Raw genomic sequence first — 22,132 nt, 5'->3', positions numbered from 1 at the left:
GGTCCTCTGGGCCACCAGCCACTTCCTTTCTGCCTCAGGTGTAGGATCTTTCACCACCTCCGCCTCCAAAACCCCAATTTCATCCTGTAGTGCCCTCTTCCTGGCTGAGTAGACTTGCCTCTGCCTGGCCACACCTGCCATAAACGCTCCCCTTACATGGGCCTTGTAGGCATCCCACTGAATTAGTTTATTCGGATGAGCTCCATTATGTTCCCAGAAACAGGAGTTGGCCACTAGCAGGGAGGCCGTCACCGACTCCTCCTTCAGCCAATCGGGGTGCATTTGCCAAATTTTAAAGGAGTGATGAGGGCCCAATCTCTAGGACACCAAGAGCGCTGAGTGGTCAGAAATCCCCCTAGTGGCATAACAAATGTCACTCACCAATGGAAGGAGATTGGACGAGGCATATGCCAAGTCGATTCTAGAAAACGATTTATGAACCGTTGAGTAGTAGGAGAATAAGGTATCAGACAGATGCTTCCAACGCCAAACCTCGGTCAGTGACAGTGCTGCACTCAATGAATTTAGATGAGAGGAACCAGAGTCAGACGAGCCCGTCCGATCAGCACATGGATCTGGGACTGCATTGAAGTCTCCTATAATCATAACAGGAAGAGAGGGAAATGTAAGCAGCTTAGAGGTGATGCAATTCAAAACGTCCACCTGAAAGGGAGGAGGAACATATAAAGACACCAAAATAAAACTAAAAGCTTGGAAAGAACACTGTAGTATCACATACCTTCCAAAGTGGTCACACGCAACCTGGTCAACCATGACGGGAAGAGATTTGGACACTAAGATTGACACTCCCCTAGCCGAAGAGGAGTATGAAGAGTGATACCCCTGCGCTATCCAAGCTCTCTTAAGGGCCAGAATCTTCTGTCCAGTCAGGTGGGTTTCTTGTAAGCAAATTAGATTAGGGGTCTTTTTTTTAAGGAAGTCCAGGCATAAAGCCCGCTTAAACTTAGAGATCAACCCCCTTACATTCCAGCTTGCTACTTTAAGGGACCCCATGGATGACCAAGAAAAGCAAACAGCAGCGGCTCACATATAACATTCGTAGGCTCAAGTAAAGTACAATATTCAACGCCCCTAGGTCCAAGCATCCCCTCCTCCAAGAGCACTCCGGGGACAAACGGCAACCATACCACAACTGACAAGACAGATGAGACAAACAGCCACTTAGACACTTACACATGAAACAAGCAAAACAAATGCAAATAACAAAATTAACCCCAACAATCCCTGTCTAACACTAAAACCTGTGCACACCTTTACCCTAAACACTACCAGTGGGAAGTAGCAAAAAGTCGAGTGCTTACACCAACCCGCACCCTCCCCCCAACACAGCCCTAACTATCTAACTAAGGGCCCGACTCACTAAACCCTCTAACTATCAATAAACAGCAGGTATAGTCAATGTAGGAGAACCTTTCTTAATGCTAGTCTAGAGTCTATACTTCCTAGCCACTATTAACTATCTAATCAAGGAAATGAGTAGAAGATCCAGCAGGCGATTCAGTCTGGCGGTGCCTCTGGGACCACCGCAGGAGCAGCATCCACCCACTGCAATGCTTCGGCTGGAGATGTAAAGAACTTTGTAGACTGTCCATCTACCACTCAGAGCCTGGCTGGGAACAGCATAGCGTATCTATATCCTTTAGTACACAGGCGGAGGCGAACTTCAGTGAATTTCTCTCTGTGTTTCTGGAGTTCCACGGAGAAGTCTGGATAGAAGGCCACTCTAGAGTCTTCATAATGCACTTCCCCTTTAATGCGAACAGCCCGCAGGATGGCATCTCTGTCTCGGAAGTGCACCAATTTCGCCAAGAAAGGTCTGGGAGGGGCCCCCGACTGCGGTGGTCTGGCCGGTACCCTATGTGCCCTTTCAACTGTGAAGTATGGGGAGAAAGTATAAGCTGGTAGGATCTCCCTCAGGCATGTTTCCAAGAAGTATCTTTCATCAGATGATGCTTCCTCCTCAGATGAATGCAGGGCAACTGCAGCAGCTTGCTTAGATTCTTGTCCCTTTTTTTTTTTTGTTGGAGCTACCCATAATTTCTGTAGAGCAGAGGCGAGCAGTGCACTAAACACCACTATGCACTGAAAGACAGTCACTGTCAGAGTAGAGGAGGAGTCCAGGTAGAACCCCTAGCAACAGATATAGTGTCAGCTAGCACGCCCCTCAGAGTCCAGCAAGGTAGGGGTTAACACACAGAGCTCAGGCTGCAATCACTCTTCCCAGAAAGCAAGAATGTCCGGCTAGGTATATCTGAGCCAGCAGACTCCAGCAAGTAACTCAGTCTCAGGGGTTAAAACTCTGTTCACCAGCAGTCTTACACTTATCAAGGCAGTCAGGGGGGAGATGGGAGGGGGGCTTGTTAGCTATCACTGCAGACAGCAGCCCCAGACAGTTTCCCACATTAATCAGAGATCTCCACTCGCAGAGTCCAGCAGAATTGAGTGGAGGGATATGAGGCACAGAATCACTTAGCTTAAGAGGGATCCGGCACAGTCCTGTCCCCGGCACTGCTGCTGCCTTGGCCCGTGCTGTTCTCTCTGGCCTTAGTTCCCGGGCGCGGGAGTCACTATGGCAATGTGTGACTCCGCCCACAAGATACAGATGACAGATAAACAGGTACAAAATAGTACACTACTTAGATGTACGCATGTGGTATGCTCTTACGAGGGCAGAAAAATGCGGTACAGTATGCTTAAAAAACATATTTTAGTAAAACTCCAGCTGGTGATTACTTTTGCCTGGACTTTCACAGTATGTAGGCCCTTGACAGATAAACAGGTACAAAATAGTACACTACTTAGATGTACTTATGTGGTATGCTGTTACGAGGGCAGAAAAATGCACTACAGTATGCTTAAAAAACATATTTTAGTAAAACTCCAGCTGGTGAGTACTTTTGCCTGGACTTTCACAGTATCTAGGCCCTTGACAGATTGACAGGTACAAAATAGTACACTACTTAGATATGGGTATGTGGTATGCACTTATGAGGGCAGAAAAATGCGCTACAGTACGCTTAAATAAAACATACTTTTGCACAACACTAGCAGTACACAACAGTGCTCCAGCACACACAAGCTGTGTACTAAACCCAAAATTGCACTCTGTCAAACACTATTAGGAATGGACTGCTGGGTATTATACCGTCTACAAACTAGTATAACCTACAGATTTGTTGTGGAACAAAGACACAGAATTGCACTGAAAATTTATACCTGCTTCCTCTGCTAAGGTTTATGAATTTGAGGCAGCTTGTTGAAATCTATGAGGCAACACACAGCTCTCTGCCCCTCTCTGTAATACAATTCTGTACAAAGTGACTGGGAGGATAACGGCTACAGTAAAAATCCTTTTCAGTGAACAAAAAAGCAATGCTGTCTGGCCACCAGAAGGCTGATGTGACTGAGGTGAAACACTGCTGTAATAAGCTTTTCTATGTAACACACACAGGCTTTCCGTCCTAACTCTCTGCAGTGTAATGAATGAAGTGAAACAATGGAAACAAGTGCAGAGATTACAGCACTTGTTTCCATTGGCCCGCCGCAGTGCGGAACCAGCAGCCAGGGTGAGACTGTTCCATTCATTCTTTACAAACTGTGAGCGAATCCATCTAATGCCACTTTAACAATTGTGTCATCATTGAAACATCTATTGTGTTATTTTTTGCTGGACTAACGGTCCAATTCGGACCAATATCTATGGACTATCCTAGAATTGATTAGGTAGTTGCTTCAACATCTATCTGTCATTAGGGCCTAATGACAGTTTACCATTATTAATGCTCTGATCTTTTTAACTATTTTTATTGTTATTTCTGCTTTTTATTAAAATTTGCATTTTTTCAGAAACCATCTGTCTCATTTCTTATTCATTGTGTACCCAGTAGGGTGATATTCTTGAGGTGTGGTTAAATTTGTATACTAGATTTGTAAATTACTCCAATTAAAAAATCTTAATCCTTCCAGTACTTATCAGCTGCTGTATTCTCCAGAGGAAGTGTTTTCTTTTTTAATTTCTTTTCTGACTGACCACAGTGCTCTCTACTGACACCTCTGTCCATGTCAGGAACTGTCCAGAGTAGGAGAGGTTTGCTATGGTGCTTTTTTTCCTGCTCTGGACAGTTCCTGAAATGGACAGAGGTGTCAGCAGAGAGTACTGTGGTCAGACAAAAAATAAATTAAAAAAGTACTTCCTGTGGAGCATACAGCAGCTGATAAGTACTGAACGGATTAAGATTTTTTTTAAAGAAATAATTTACAAATCTGGATATACAGATATGTGTAGCTCAACCACAAAAAATGAGCGAAATTAACTAAAAGCTCTCCCCCACAGAGAGATATAAAAAAGTGATAGAAATGGGATATTAGTCCTCAGCTCAATATCAAAAAGATTAAATGGTGGATGTCTGGTATCAATAATAGAGAAAACAAAATTGGTATATAAAAATGGTATTTAATATGTATTAAATAGTGCGTTCCCGCAGGGCCCTATGGTGGCGCACAAATGGTTAAAAGATAATAAATATAAAAATGCAACAAGTTGTTACACTACAGAGCGAACATGTGTAGTACTAATAACACTCTTAATAACAAATGTATCTATTATGGCTACCAGCCGTATAATGATACACTGAATGATACTGTAACATATAGTGTTACACTGATCAGAATGGTAGTAGATTCGGTGTGCACAAAAATAGAATAGGAACGTTCCTCCTGGAAAGGAAATGGCTGCACATCCTGCGACCATCACGCCGCCCCGGCTAGAGCGTATCTGTCCATCGCCCATCTGTCCATCAGCTGTGCGGTGAGTGGCACAATTGTGCCAGCTATCATATTTTCATTTGCAGGCCATTTGGTTGTGGAGTGGAGAAACCGGTAACAGCGATCTAGCTTCAATACCCATTATACAAACTGATCTGTATGTCATAATTGTTACAGCATATGATTATATCACAGGACATTGTTTCAGGACAATCCTAGGATTTATTTTACAGGAAACAACTTCACCATCTATAGGACTGTCATCTTTACCATTCACAGGAAATTTTGTACATTTATTTATTTATTATTTTTTTTTATATCAAGCCATTTCCATTCCAGGAGGAACGTTCCTATTCTATTTTTGTGCACACCGAATCTACTACCATTCTGATCAGTGTAACATTATATGTTACAGTATCATTCAGTGTATCATTATACGGCTGGTAGCCATAATAGATACATTTGTTATTAAGAGTGTTATTAGTACTACACATGTTCGCTCTGTAGTGTAACAACTTGTTGCATTTTTATATTTATTATCTTTTAACCATTTGTGCGCCACCGTAGGGCCCTGCGGGAACGCACTATTTAATACATATTAAATACCATTTTTATATACCAATTTTGTTTTCTCTATTATTGATACCAGACATCCACCATTTAATCTTTTTGATATTGAGCTGAGGACTAATATCCCATTTCTATCACTTTTTTATATCTCTCTGTGGGGGAGAGCTTTTAGTTAACCTCGCTCATTTTTTGTGGTTGAGCTACACATATCTGTATATCTATATCTTCACATCCCCACATTGTGGAGTGCTCCCACAAAATGGCAGATGTCTGGACTCATTTAGAGAAAAAGAAACAATCTATTGATACTTATGTCTTTGACCAGGAACACCTGACTAATAACCCAACTACTGTTAATATTATACAGTTACATAGAAAATTAGAAAATGTCCTATCCAGGAGATTACGTAACCAATGGGAGGTCAAAAGCCTTTCCCATCTCTTGGACATGGACATTATACCTAAAGGACTTCAGCTCACCAGGACCCCAGCAGGGGACTTGGAGACTACTGAATTCAATCTAAAATGGGAAAATTCGTTGAGCGAACACTCTAAAGACCTTATGAGATTGATCATCCTGAGGAGACAGGAGATAATACAGGAGACAGATAGGGAGATTGACGAAATAAAAAAAGATGTTGACAAATGTGAAAAAACTAATGAATTTCAGAGCCAACAGGAGATTATTTGTAATAAGTTAGACAGATTGGAGTCAGAAATAATGAACAGAAAAACTAAGAAATTTCTATGGCAAACAGCCAAGACTAATATACAACAATCAGAGGAAACCTCATCTATTTCAACCTCCATTCCATTACAAAACCGTTATACTCCTTTAATGGAAACCAATGATTTTTTGGGGGTGAGCCAGGCCCACAGAGCTCCACCTTATCATACTCAGAAAAAGTACTACCACGAGAGGAGAGAACATTCACCTTATCACTCACACAGTCGAACACATTCTCACTACAGAAATTCTCCAAATCAGCATCAAAATCACAACCAAAATCCACGTTATTATCAGTCAACATCTCATTCCCCACGGACCAATCAGTGGAGTTCAGGCCGACACAGGTCTCCCCACTTTCATCACTATCAGGACAACTCCTTGATACCACGTCATACCTTGGCACATCACCAATGGAATCCACATCACAATCAAACCAAATCACTATCCACGAGCAGTCACAATCAGAGTTCACAACAGATGACATATCCATTAAGGCCACAGACACAGACCCAATACCCATCTACATCAAATCCGACCACCCCCAAAAAAAGAGGCTACGAAGGAGGACAAGAAATAGAACATCGGGAACAACCACCACAGAAAATGGGGAAACTCCAGTAGTGGATCCACATAGTACTATTATTAATTTAAGTTCACATGAGTTAACACCAGAACAAGAAATCATCCTAAATAAGGGTTTGAAATTTGCCCCTGACCATCCCTTAAATAAGTTTAATGTGTATATTGGCATTGAGAAATTTATACGCAATTTGTGCCTAAAAAAATATTTCATGAAACATCCATCTGAACAGAGTAGACACACTTCTAAGTATATCCAAACTAATTGCAAGTTAAAATCGTGGTTCTACCCTAAGTCTGAAATGGGCCCTGACTTAACATCTTTTAAGAAATCAGTTGAAAATGACCTAAGATCTTTAAAATATGTTAAACCTAAAACATACAATACTAGTATGAGAGAAAAGAAAGCCATTCAGGATTTACAGCCCTTGGCCAACATAACCATCCGCCCTGCGGACAAGGGTGGGGCCGTGGTTGTCCTGAATACGACTGATTATAATCAAGAATGCTTAAGACAGTTACAGGATGCAAAGACATATAAAAAATTAATAAGTGACCCAACCTCTAAATACAGCAAACAATTATACAACCTATGCCATACTGCTTTGGAAAATGGAATTATTACCGAGGATGAGTCTAAATTCATATTGGGTACCCCTGAGCGTTTACCTATTGTTTACCTAAAACTCACAAAAATTTCTTTAATCCACCTGGGCGTCCGATTGTTTCTGGTATAGGTTCCCTAACATCAAATCTTTCACAATTTGTTGACCGTTTTTTGCAACCTTTTGTTCAGAAGACTGATTATTATTTAAAGGACACTACACAGATTATCAAATTACTTGAACACTTCACTTGGTCACCTGATCACATTCTAGCAACACTAGATGTTAGTTCTTTATACATTATCATAGATCACCAACAAGGGATAGAGTCAGTCAAAAAATTCTTGGAGAAAGGAGATATTCCATCAGAACAAATACAATATATTACATCCGCGATAGAATTTATACTCACTCACAATTATTTTTATTTTGATGGCACTTATTATTTGCAGCAAACAGGTACTGCCATGGGCACCAGGTTTGCGCCGAGTTACGCCAATTTATTTATGGCGGCGTGGGAGGACTCTACCATCACCCCTATACTCGGCGTGGGCCTGGTGCTATGGCAACGTTACATAGATGACATTATTTTAATTTGGAGGGGTACCCAGTGTGAGTTGGACAACTTCATCCTCGGTATTAACAATAATGACCGTAACTTGAAATTTACTTCTACCTATAGTAAGACTAATATAGAATTTTTGGATATAGAAATTTTCCCAGTGAACACAAAACTCCATTGTAAAACATACACAAAACCCACGGCGAAAAACAGTTACATCAAATTTAACAGTTGCCATCTACCCAGATGGCTAATCAATGTTCCAAAAGGACAGTACAGACATCTAAAATGTAATTGTACATCAGATGTTGATTTTCAGGAGGAAGCCAAATTTTTGACTTCACAATTTTTAGAGAAAGAATATCCTCAACATGTGTTAGATAGGTCATTAGATGAAGTCAATAAACTAGATAGGGCATCCTTTTTTACTGTCGATGATAATTCAGAAATGAAAGAACAATCTACTAGGATCATTCTACCGTTCAATAGGGATTACAAAAGAATAGAATACATCATATTCAAACACTGGCACCTGGCCCAACAGGACAAATTGATAGGGAACTTGATGCCACCCCGACCGCAGATAGTCTATACTAAGGCTCCCAATTTAGGTATCACTATAGCTCCATCTGTCAAAAAAACGGTTTCCCAAAAATCATCCTCGTGGCTGACTACCAAAGGTTTCTTCCGTTGTGGCACATGCCCAATTTGCCTCCAATTAGGAGGCCCAAAAAAAACATTGGAGGTGACATCTACCACCAATGGCTTCAAATGGCAAATACCGAGTTTGATCACTTGTACTACTAAGGGTGTCCTCTATATGTTACAATGTAATTGTAATAAACAATACATTGGTAGAACAAAGAGACCCCTTAGAGTCAGGATCTCTGAACATGTATACAACATTAGAAAAGGCTGTATGAAACATCCCCTATCATGTCATTTCGCCCAAGTTCACAATAGAGACCCTACTGGACTCATTTTTGTTGGGATTCAAGTTATTTCTAAGGATTGGAGGGGAGGGAGTTATCTAACTTGTATGAAGCTCAAAAAATCTTCGATTTTGAAAGTCTTGAACCCAAAGGCCTTAATTCTAATCTAGAACTTTTTGGTTTTCTTTAGTAATATCTCATTTGGTGTTCTAGATAATCCTATATGCCATCCCCTGGTCTCCTGTATTGTACCCTGGTCTTCTGTTCACTTACCAATGATTTTCTCTATGGTTACTACTTTTACTTTTATTTTTCTTATTTTTCTGATTTATTTATATTTAATTTAATATTTATTTTTACATCTATTTTTATTCATTTTCATATTTATTTATTATTATTTATTTTTTATTCTTATTTTTTACTTTTTATATTTTATTTTTTATTTTATTATTTATTATTCATTTTTTATTTTTTATTTTTCATTTTTTATTTTAATTTTAATTTTATTTTTATTCATTTTAAATACTATTTATTTTTTTATCTATATATCATTTTCAGTCCATTTTCTAGTTTATTCATCTTTATTTCTATCCTTATTTTTTATTTTTATTTTTACATGTATTTCTATTTTTATTTATATTCACATTCACATTTATTTTTTATCCTTTTTTTTATATTTTTTCTTTATTTTTATTTTGTAATTTGTATTTTTTATCTTGTATTTTTTGTTTTTGCTTTTTATTTTTATGTATCATTCATTGACTTTTTGATTTTGATCATTCTATATAAATTATTATTAATGTGACATTCTACATATATTATGTAATGTTCTATATAAATTATCAATGGTCATTTTCTTGATATACTATAGAAACCTGTGTTGGCATATTCTCTCACTTAGATTTATCATCCATGTCGGATTTTTCCTTTCACCCGATAGTCAGAGTTCATGCCACCATTCCTTACCTGGTCTTAGATATAATCCTAATTGTTTGGAGGCTTATAAAAACGAGTAGGGACCGCATATGGTCATATACCACTGAGGAAGGGGCACTACTAATCTGCTTTGAACCCCAAAACGCGTTTGTTGACTGTGATTGAGCCTTGCATATTTGTCTAATTCACACTACAGTTGCGGTTATACAAGCACTGATCGGACAGTTCCTCTCTGGAGAGACTCTACTTATCATCCATCATCCACTTACTACATGGTCTTGCATTCAAATCTATCTGCTGAACTGGTGCAGAGCCCTCCACCATTGGAATAATACTTCTGTCTGCACGCATTATTGACATTTAACGTCATTCAGTATCAACTAGCCTCCCGCACAAGGTCAGCTGACCTGCCATCAGCTGACCTGCTACGTCAGACGCCAAGAGACAACTCACCGGTGAGAGCGGCTGTACACTTTGCGATCAACACTCAGCCCGGGCTAGAATACACCTGACGCCAAGGGACAGCTCGCCGGTGAGAGCGGCTGCACATCCTGCGACCATCACGCCGCCCCGGCTAGAGCACATCTGTCCATCGCCCATCTGTCCATCAGCGATGCGGTGAGTGGCACAATTGTGCCAGCTATCATATTTTCATTTGCAGGCCATTTGGTTGTGGAGTGGAGAAACCGGTAACAGCGATCTAGCTTCAATACCCATTATACAAACTGATCTGTATGTCATAATTGTTACAGCATATGATTATATCACAGGACATTTTTTCAGGACAATCCTAGGATTTATTTTACAGGATACAACTTCACCATCTATAGGACTGTCATCTTTACCATTCACAGGAAATTTTGTACATTTATTTATTTATTTAATTTACAAATCTGTTTAACTTTCTGGCACCAGTTGATTTAAAAGAAAAATGTCTCCACTGGAATACCCCTTTAACACTGAAACACAAATCACTGGGCCCAGATGGTATCCATCCCAGAGTTTTTCAGGAATTAAGTACCATGCTAGACAGAACATTATTTCTTTGCACTTAGAAAATTTGGTAATGATATTCAAAAAAGGGGTCAAAATGGGATCCTGGAAACTATAGATCTGTAAATTTAACATCTGTTGTAGGTAAGATTTTAGAAGGGTTTTCTGAGAGATGCTAATTTGTTCTTCTATAACAGCACCAACATTGGTTTATGCAGGATTGATCCTGTCATACTTATCCGATCAGCTTCTATGAGGAGGTCATTTATAGATTGGACCAGGACCAATCCACAGATGTGGGTTGTATATTTGGACTTTTTATATTTGATACTGTGCTACACAAAAGGTTAGTACATAAAAAGATGCTGGGATTAGGGGAGGGTACAGTGGGGCAAAAAAGTATTTAGTCAGCCACCAATTGTGCAAGTTCTCAAACTTAAAAAGATGAGAGAGGCATGTAATTTTCATCATAGGTATACCTAAACTATGAGAGACATAATGAGAAAACAAAAACCATAAAATCACATTGTCTGATTTTTAAAGAATTTATTTGCAAATTAGGGGGGAAAATAAGTGTTTGGTCAATAACAAAAGTTGATCTCAATACTTATATATATACCCTTTGTTGGCAAGGACAGAGGTCTAATGTTTTCTATAAGTCTTCAATAGGTTTTACCACACTGTTGCTGGTATTTTGGCCCATTCCTCCTTGCAGATCTCCTCTAGAGCAGTGATGTTTTGGGGCTGTTGCTGGGCAACACGGATTTCCAAAGGTTTTCTATGGGGTTGAGATCTGGAGAACGGCTAGGCCACTCCAGGACCTTGAAATGCTTCTTACAAAGCCACTCCTTCATTGTCCGAGCAGTGTGTTTGGGATCATTGTAATGCTGAAAGACCCAGCCATGTTTCATCTTCAATGCCCTTGCTGATGGAAGGAGGTTTTGACTCAAAATCTCACGATACATGGCCCCATTCATTCTTTCCCTTACATGGATTGTATGGATTTCTTTTCTAATTATGTCTCTCATATTTGAGGCATACCTATGATGAAAATGACATGCCTCTCTCATCTTTTTAAGTGGGAGAACTTACACAATTGGTGGCTGACTAAATACTTTTTTGCCCCACTGTATATGTAAATGGATTAGCAACTGTCTCAGTGATAGGAAACAGAGGGTGGGGATCAAAATAAAATATTTCAGCAGAAGAAAAAAAAAAAAACACAAGTGTGTGTATATCCTTGTGTGCTGGATCAGAGGGTGGGAATTTCAATATTTGCAGATGACGCTAAACTGGGTAAGGAAATCTCCACAGAGGTAGATAACATAATAGTACAGAGGAATCTGAGGAAACTGGAGGCTTGGGCAAAAACATGGCAAATTAAATTCAACCCTTAACGACCATGGACGTAAATGTATGTCCTGGTGAGGCGGTACATCATTGGACATCATTGATCGCACTGATGTCTGCCATTAACCCCTCAGATGCCGTGATCCATACAGATCACGGCATCTGCGGGAATGCGCGTGTTTAAATGTATGATCGGATCGCTCTTGGTGCTGCCGTGGGGATCTGATCATCTAAAATGGCAGACGGAGATCCCCTCATCAGCCTCCGTCCGTCTCCTGGAGTCTTCTGCTCGGGTCTGAGATCGAAAAGACCAGAGCAGAAGATCGCCGATAACACTGACCAGTGCTATGCTTATGCATAGCACTGAACAGTATTAGCAATCAAATAATTGCTCTAAATAGTCCCCTATGGGAACATAAAAAGTGTAAAAAAAATTATAAAAAAAAGTAAAACATTTAAAAAAAAAATAAGTTAACAAATTAGAAAAATCCCCTCCCCAATAAAAATGTAAATCGTCCCTTTTTCCTATTTTATCCCCCCCCCAATTTTTTTTTATAAACATACTTATATTATGGCCGAAAATGTCCGAACTATCAAAATATAATGTTAATGATTCCATACGGTGAACGGCGTAAATAAAAAAAATAAAAAAGACCAAAATTGCTGATTTTTTGTCACATTTTATTCCAAATTTTTTTTTATTAAAAGTGATTGAAAAGTTTAATTTATGCAAATGTGGTATCGATAAGAAGGATCACGGCGCAAAAAATAAGCTTTTATACAGCCACGTATACGGAAAAATTTGAAAGTTATAGGTCTTCAAAATAGAGGGATTTTAAACATACTAATTTGGTTAAAAAGTTTGAGATTTTTTTTAAGCAGTACAATAATAGAAAAGTATGTAAAGATGGGCATCTTTTAATCGTATTGACCCACAGAATAAAGAAAACATGTCATTTTTTCCGTAAAGTGTACAGTGGGAAAACGAAACCCTACAAAATTTGCAAGTTTGTGGTTTTCATTTAAATTTTCTCTCTAAAAAAAAATGCTTTTTGGGATTCGCCATACATTTTATGGTAAAATGAGAGGTTTCATTACAAAGCACAATTGGTCAAGCAAAAAAACCAAAAACATATGAATCTGTGGATGGAAGTATAAAAGAGTTATGGTTTTGGGAGGTGAGGAGGAAAAAAACAAAATGCTTAAAAAAAATTGGCCTGGTCCTTAAGGTCAAAATGGGCTTGGTCCTTAAGGGGTTAATGTAGATCAATGTAAGATTATACACTTGGGCCATGAAAACAAAATGTGCTAAATAAAAAGACAGTAAATTTTACTTTAGTGATGAGTGCCAGACAGAGAGGCATAGAGGCTCATGACAGGAACATGGATTTGCCTCTGTACAAATCATTAGTCAAACCACATATGGAGTACTGTGTTTAATTTTGGGTATCTGTATATAAGAAGGACATGGCTGAACTGGAGAGGGTGCAGGAGGGTGACAAAGGAATATAATGGTATGGGAGGATAACAGGACCAACTCAGGTTATCAAGCTTGGGGTTATTTAGTTTGGAGAAAAGATGTCTCAGGGGCAATCTGATCACAATGTACAATTATATGAAGGGACAGTACAGAGATCTTTCTAGGGATCTTATTATACCTAGGTCGGTAAACATGACATGGGGGCATCCTCTACATCTAGAGGAAGGAAGGTGTCACCATCATCACAGATTTACTGCTCATTCAGTAGGAGTCTGACTACGGTACTTGCTGCCACATGATGTTATAATGTTTTACTCAATATTCAAGTTCAAGGGGGGCCTGGAAATCTCTAGAAAGATAATATTATAAGCCATGGATACAAGATTTATGTGAAAGAATGTTGATCCAAGGATTTATTCTGATTGTCATACTGGAATCTGAAGGAAATTTCCTCTGTATAGGGCAATTGGCATCAGCCTCATAGGAGGGGTTTTGCCTACCTCGGGATCAACACAGTAGGGTTTTAAGGCAGGTATATCCGACTGAAACACGTCTCCTTTTCTCTGTGATATCGGTTTTATGCTTGAAATAAAACATTTTCTATTGCACAAAGATCAGTGCTGGACTCTATCCTCTTTCCAATGATGGACTCTTGTAATTTTTCAACCGTATAAACTATGAAACATACAGGTACCCCAAAACGTCATCAACTGAAATTCCAACTTATCCCATAATAAGCATGTCTTCTATAGATACATTACTGTAAACTTAAAAAACAAACAAAAAAAAAACACTTTTATTTACAAGAATGCAAAAACAAAACAATGGTTTGATTCTGTAAGGTATACATTTTGGGATCTTCAAGGAGTTAACACCCTCCCATGCAGGAAAACAAAACAACTGACTTGCCAAGTAAAGGAACATGTCCTTTTTACAGAATGGTGAACTCAAATTTCCCACAAAAGTGCAGTTTTTTTCTAAAATACATTAGATGGTAAAATAAATGATGCAATTAAAAAGTACATGTCTTTCAAGAAACTAGCCTACATTAGACTATATTGATGAAAAAATTATGAATCGTAACATATGAGGGGAAAAACGTTTAAGAAAAGAAATTACATTTGCTGTGGGCTAAACCATACTTCTGATTTCCTATTTTGTACTTTTATTTCAATTGTATACTCTTCATTTGAATGAATAAATAAATGTTTGACTGCTCTGTCTTCTTATGAACCAGACTGGCCACCATATCTCATGCTTAGGAAATAGGAAGGGTAGAGATGGAACTGCACTCCTAGCATAAGAGCACAAAACTTATAAATCTACTAATTTCGTTTTGCTCTGTAGTATGGTGCCCACACACAGGAAAGCATCTACAATATGACAAGTTCCTAATAGATATGGATCTAAAAGAAACATGTGCCATTTAGAACTGAAGTCCCTACTGAGTAGCTTTTGGCATTTTTATAAACATTTACGTGAATGGCCTTGTTCCAAAAATCCCCATATAAAATTAACCTCTATTAAACATAGCATTGATGCACAATTCTATCAAAACAATAAATCATTTGACAAAAAAACTTACTGGTCAATGCAAGCAAGGTGCTCCATATAAGCTTCATGTTAAACAAAAGATGAGCCTTTCTCAAAGAGAACACAGATATGTCGTAGACTGAAGTGGCCAAAAATGTCACTTGCGATCCACAAGCTAATCTCATCCATAGTTATGTTCAGTTCTGTTATCACAGACAAGCAGAAGGAACTAACATTACCCCAAGTAGGATACTGAGGTTTTTATAAATAACAACACTATAAACAGTTGTTTCTTGCATTCCAGTGGCTGCCTTGATGAATGCCTTAATGTATGAAATTCATACAACTAAACCTAATGTAAAAAAAAAAACTGTTAAATTTTTCCCTAATTTGAGTTGTAAAATGGTCTTTTTGCAGGTGTGTTATGGCCCCAAAAATGGGCAAAATCAAAACAAAGATACAGACTTAAACTTGTGTTGAATGAGTTTGACTTTTCACCTCAGCCCCATAGGCTTCTATGTTTGTCTCTTATTGAAATGTGTAGAATCACCATTTCTGGAAAGTAAGCGATGGTCCAGCACTTTGTGAAAAAGCAGCTGTATTAACCCCTTAATGACCACAGACGTAAATGTTTGTCCTGGTGTAGCGGTACTTAGCACACCAGGACATACATTTTCATCCTGTACATGACTCTCGACATTGGAGCGATGATTGGGTCATGTGCGGCAGGTTCCGGCTGCTGATAGTAATCGTGCAGATGTCTGCCATTAACCCGCTCAGATGCCATGATCAATACAGATCACAGCACCTGCGGCAGCATGGCTACATTTTATGCTGATCTGATCACCCGCAGCATGGCCGCGGGGATCAGATCAGCTAGCATGGCGGATGGAGGTCCCCTCACCTGCCTCCGCCGCCTTCCCGCCTTCTTCTGCTCGGTTTGAGATTGAGCAGACCAGAGCAGAAGATAGCCAATAACACTGATCAGTGCTATGCCCTATGCATAGCACGGAACAGTAAAAGCAATCAACTGATTGCTATAAATTGTAAAAAAAAAAGTTTTAAAAAATTGAAAAATCCCCTCCCCCCAATAAAAATGTAAAATGTCCCTTTTTCCCCAATTTACCCCCAAAAAGTGTAGTAAAAAAAAATGTAATTAATAAAGTTTTTGTCATCGCTCCATGCATAAATGTGTTAATGATCCCGTAAGGAGAACGGAGTGAACGTTAAAAGAAAAAAATACAAAATTGCTGCTTTTTTGGCACATTTTATTTAAAAAAATTTATAAAAATATTTACAAGAGTTTTATATACACAAATGTGGTATCAATAAAAAGTACAGTACAAAAAATGTGCCCTCATACCGCCGCTTATATGGAAAAATGAAAAAGTTTTAGGTCGTCAAAATAGAGGGATTTTAAACTTACTAATTTGGTTAATCATGGGTATCATTTTGTATTGACCCTATAACCCCTGTAATTTTTACCGTAAATTGTATGGCGTGAAACCGAAACCTTCCAAAATTAGAAAAATTGCAGTTTTTTTGTTGTGCGATACATTTTATGGTAAAATGAGTGATGTCATTACAAAGGACATGTTAAAGCAGCAAGACCATCCCACCTTGCGGCGGGCTCTGGTGAAAACCAGTAACCACTTAGAACCGGTCCTCTGGTACAACCCGCGTCATCGCCTTTCAGGTCCAAAGGATCCACTACCAGTTCAGCAGGTACGTGACTAACAAATCTCCTTTTTTGTAGTTTTTGGCCAACATCCTCTTCCACCTCTGCCGCATTCTTCCTCTCCTTCTTCTGTACCTGCTGTTGACAATCTAGTGCAGGGCTTTTCCACCATCTGGCATGATACCCAAACGGCTCTCCTTAGGGCATCTGCTCGTACAAAGGTCCAAGCCGACAAGAGACGCAGAGCCCCTCCGGAATTCCGCCCAGGTGACAAGGTTTGGTTCTCCTCGAAATATATCCGATTCAAGGTTCCTAGCTACAAGTTGGGTCCTCGCTACTTGGGACCCTACAAAATCAAGAGTCGGATTAATCAGGTCTCCTACCAGCTCCATCTTCCTCCCTCCCTCCGAATCCATATCTCTTTCCATGTCTCCCTTCTTAAACCTGCTGTCTTCAACCGTTTCTCTCCCAAGCTTTTTTCTCTCACCCCTGTTGCCGGTACCTCCGATATTTTTTCTGTTAAGGAGATCTTGGCGACCAAGATCTCTCTGGGGAAAAGATTTTTTCTGGTGGATTGGGAGGGATGCGGCCCAGAGGAGAGGTCTTGGGAGCCTGATGAGAATATCTTGGACTGCAGTCTCATTCTCTCTTTTCTGGGCGCCAAGAAGAGGGGGAGACCTAAGGGGGGGGGGTTGAAGCGTGCGCTCCGGTCCCCGTCCCTGGACCGGAACGCTCGCCCCCTCGGCCTTTTGCCCCGGGATCCCGTTCCCGCGCCGCGTCCCAGCTCCACTCACTTGGCTCCCCGCTCCTTGCGCCGTCCTTCTCTGCCTCCCGGCGCGCGCAGCCCCACCTTCAGTAAATTTAAAGGCCCAGTGCACCGGTAATTTGTGCGCTGGTTCCTCCCTTCTCCTGCCTTCCCTATAAAAGGCACCTGCCCCTTCCTGCCCCTTCCTGCTCTTGCCGGATCTTTGTGCCCTAGTGCCTCTGAGAAAGCTTTCCTATAGTGTGTATTGCCTTGCCTGTTGCCGAACCCGTTGCTGCCGCCTACTCGCCTGTGAACCCTTGCCGCCTGCCCTGACCTCTGCTACGTCCGACTACGCTCCTGCCTGCTCCCTGTGTACCACGCCATATCAGCTGCCTGAGAGGTTGAGTTGCTACTGGAGGATACGACCTGGTGGTTACCACCGCAGCAAGACCATCCCGCCTTGCGGGGGGCTCTGGTGAAAACCAGTAACCCCTTAAAACCTGTCCTCTGGTACAACCCGCATCATCGCCTCTCAGGTCCAGAGGATCCACTACCAGTCCAGCCGGTATGTGACAGGACAACTGGTCACACAAAAAACAAGCCCTCATACTAGTCTGTGGATTAAAATATAAAAGGGTTACGATTTTTAGAAGGGGAGGAGGAAAACACAAAAATGCTAAAATAAAATTGGCCTGCTCCTTAACCCCTTAAGGACTGAGCTCTTTTTCACCTTAAACATTGATAACTCTGGAATGCTTTTAGTTATCATTCTGATTCCGAGATTATTTTTTCGTGACATATTCTACTTTAACATAGTGGTAACATATTGTGGTAACTTGCATCCTTTCTTGGTGAAAAATCCCAAAATTTGATGAAAAATTTGAAAATTTTGCATTTTTCACACTTTGAAGCTCTCTGCTTGTAAGGAAAATGGATATTCCAAATATTTTTTTTTATTCACATATACAATATGTCTACTTTATGTTTGCATCATAAAATTGACGTGTTTTTACTTTTGGAAGACACCAGAGGGCTTCAAAGTTCAGCAGCAATTTTCCAATTTTTCACAAAATTTTGAAACTTGCTTTTTTTCAGGGACCAGTTCAGGTTTGAAGTGGATTTGAAGGGTCTTCATATTAGAAATACCCCATAAATTACCCCATTATAAAAACTGCACCCCCAAAAGTATTCAAAATTACATTCAGTCAGCGTTTTAACCCTTTAGGTGTTTCACAGGAATAGCAGCAAAGTGAAGGAGAAAATTCACAATCTTCATTTTTTACACTCGCATGTTCTTGTAGACCCAATTTTTGAATTTTTGCAAGGGGTAAAAAGGAGAAAAGTTTTACTTGTATTTGAAACCCAATTTTTCTCGAGTAAGGACATACCTCATATGTCTATGTTAATTGTTCGGCGGGCGCAGTAGAGGGCTCAGAAGGGAAGGAGCGCCAAATGGTTTTTATAGGGCATGTCACCTTTAGGAAGCCCCTATGGTGCCAGAACAGCAAAAATCCCCACATGGCATACCATTTTGGAAACTAGACCCCTCGGGGACCGTAACAAGGGGTAAAGTAAACCTTAATACCCCACAGGTGATTCACGACTTTTGCATATGTAAAAAAAACAAATTTCCCTAAAATGCTTGGTTTAGGGTAATAGTAGAAAATCCCCCCAAAATTTGAAGCCCAATTTCTCCCGATTCAGAAAACACCCCATATGGGGGTGAAAAGTGCTCTGCTGGCGCACTACAGGTCTCAGAAGAGAAGGAGTCACATTTGGCTTTTTTGAAGGAAATTTTGCTCTGGGGGCATGCCGCATTTAGGAAGCCCCTATGGTGCCAGAACAGCAAAAAAAACACATGGCATACTATTTTGGAAACTAGACCCCTTGAAGAACGTAACAAGGGGTTAAGTGAACCTTAATACCCCACATGTGTTTCACGACTTTTCCATATGTAAAAAAAATTTTTTTTTAACCTAAAATGCTTCTTTTCCCAAATATTTTACTTTTTTAAAAAGGGAAAAAGCAGAAAATACCCCCCAAAATTTGTAACACAATTTCTCCCGAGTACGGCGATACCCCATATGTGACCCTAAACTGTTGCCTTGAAATACGACAGTGCTCCAAAGTGAGAGCGCCATGCGCATTTGAGGCCTAAATTAGGGATTGCATAGGGGTGGACTTAGGGGTATTCTACGCCAGTGATTCCCAAACAGGGTGCCTCCAGCTGTTGTAAAACTCCCAGCATGCCTGGACAGTCAGTGGATGTCCGGCAATACTGGGAGTTGTTGTTTTGCAACAGCTGGAGGCTCCATTTTGGAAACCGTGGCGTACCAGACATTTTTCATTTTTATTGGGGAGGGGAGGGGGGCTGTGTAGGGGTATGTATATATGTAGTGTTTTTTTACTTTTTATTTTATTTTTTGTTAGTGTAGTGTAGTGTTTTTAGGGTACAGTCGCACGGGCGGGGGTTCACAGTAGTTTCTCGCTGGCAGTTTGAGCTGCGGCAGAAAATTCGCAGCTCAAACTTGCAGCCGGATACATACTGTAAACCTCCGCCCATGTGAGTGTACCCTGTACGTTCACATTGGGGGGGGGGGGGGGGACATCCAGCTGTTGCAAAACTACAACTCCCAGCATGTACGGTCTATCAGTGCATGCTGGGAGTTGTAGTTTTGCAACAGCTGGAGGCACACTGGTTGTGAAACACCGAGTTTGGTAACAAACTCAGTGTTTTGCAACCAGTGTGCCTTCAGCTGTTGCTAAAGCTACAACCCCCAGCATGTACGGACAGCGGAAGGGCATGCTGGGTCTTGTAGTTATGCAACAGCTGGAGGCATACTACTTTGGCTGGGGATGCTGGGGATTGTAGTTATGTAACAGCTGGAGCTGCACTGGTTTGCTACTTAACTCAGTGTGCCTTCAGCTGTTGCAAAACTACAACTCTCAGCAGTCACCGACAGCCAACGGGCATGCTGGGAGTTGTAGTTATGCAACTAGCAGATGCACCACTACAACTCCCAGCATGCACTTTAGCTGTTTGTGCAAGCTGGGAGTTGTAGTTACACAACAGCTGAGGGTACACTTTTCCATAGAAAAAATGTGCCTCCAGCTGTTGCAAAACTATAAGTCCCAGCATGCCCATAAGGGCATGCTGGGAGTTGTGGTGGTCTGCCTCCTGCTGTTGCATAACTACAGCTCCCAGCATGCCCTTTTTGCATGCTGAGAGCTGTTGCTAAGCAACAGCAGGAGGCTGTCACTCACCTCCAACGATCCACGCCGCATCAGGTCAGTCCCTCGTCGTCGTCGTCGCCGCTGCTGTTCCTGGGGCCCCGATCCCAACATTGACGCCGGGAATCGGGGTCCCCAGCTCCCGGGGTGCTTGTCCGGCACCCGCTCACGTTCTCCGGAAGAGGGGCGGAGCGGGTTGCGGGAGTGACACCAGCAGCAGGCGCCCTGATTGGTCGGCCGGGAAACCGGCCAACGAATCAGGGCGATCGTGAGGTGGCACCAGTGCCACCTCACCCCTGCTGGCTATGGCTGTAATTCTGGGTCATCGGGACACTGAAGACCCGATTGACCCGGAATCTGCCGCAGATCGCTGGACTGAATTGTCCAACATGGGGGGTCATCATGACCCCCCTGGGCGATATGCCGCGATGCCTGCTGAACGATTTCAGCAGGCATCGGGCACCGGCTCCCCTCCAGCAAGCGGCGGCGGAATGGACAGGACGTACTCAAACGTCCTGAGTCCTTAAGGACTCGGAAAAGGGGCCGATTGAGTACGTCCTGCTTCCTTAAGGGGTTAAAGGGGTACTCCGGTGGAAAACGTTAATTTTTTTTAATGAACTGGTGCCAGAAAGTTAAACAGATTTGTAAATTACTTCTATTAAAAAATCTTAATCCTTTCATTACTTTTTAGCAGCTGTTTGCTACAGAGGAAATTTTTTTTTTTTTTTTGTGTTGTCCACAGTGCTCTCTGCTGATACCAGACCAGGATCAGGAGAAAATCCCCATAGGAAACCTATGTGGGATGTCCCACTACAGGTACATGGTACTGTACTACCTGTAGGCCCTGTCAGGTTGAGTCCCTCAGTGACCTGGGGGCTCCCCTGCAGGGACTCCCCTTGTTCTCTTGTTGATTTATTAAATGTGGTATGTGTTTTTTTAAGACATAGATAGGATCCTAATGTCTAGATAGTATACAGGACCTTTGGAGGACTCAAGGACCTGTCAGTAAGCTTGTCACATGTTATGTTATACAGTTATGCAGTATAGCAATAAAGAAGAAAAAGGAAAACACTGAATATACATCAGCACACCAACACACCAATATTAAATAAGTATGCAAATGTTATTAGATATACACATTGCAGAAGAAGGGGAAGGAAGAAAAAAGAAGTAAAACCATTTAAAATACTGGGCTGGAAACATAAGCCCAAACACTCACCTAGGGAGGGGCCATGAACCCCCTCACCTAGAAACAGGCACCCGTCCTATTAATTAAATAATGCGTCACACCATACATATGAGACTATTATGCATCATAGATATAGGCTATGCAGAAAGGTGTCTGCGTATATAACAATAAACAGTCATTCAAAATACTGACATAACCTATAATACTTGCAAGTCACAGGCATGAATGAAGCAT

The 22,132-nt window shown here is 40.9% G+C and overlaps 1 protein-coding gene across 1 annotated transcript in view; it reads right to left on the bottom strand.

Annotated features, from left to right (window-relative positions):
- LOC130282672 (72 kDa type IV collagenase-like) overlaps window positions 1–15,172 on the bottom strand; it is a 150,676-nt gene extending 135,504 nt beyond the window's left edge. The window contains exon 1 of the mRNA XM_056531161.1: window positions 15,108–15,172. Coding sequence (XP_056387136.1) covers window positions 15,108–15,144 — 37 coding nt within the window. The 5' untranslated portion in view covers window positions 15,145–15,172. The remainder of the gene's footprint in view (window positions 1–15,107) is intronic.
- Between the last annotated feature and the right edge of the window lie 6,960 nt (window positions 15,173–22,132).

Source organism: Hyla sarda, chromosome 7 (genome assembly GCF_029499605.1).
Source record: "Hyla sarda isolate aHylSar1 chromosome 7, aHylSar1.hap1, whole genome shotgun sequence".
In the NCBI taxonomy this organism is placed as follows: Eukaryota; Metazoa; Chordata; class Amphibia; order Anura; family Hylidae; genus Hyla; species Hyla sarda.
Note: the sequence above shows the minus strand (reverse complement) of the source record. Positions and strands in the feature narration are given on the sequence as shown.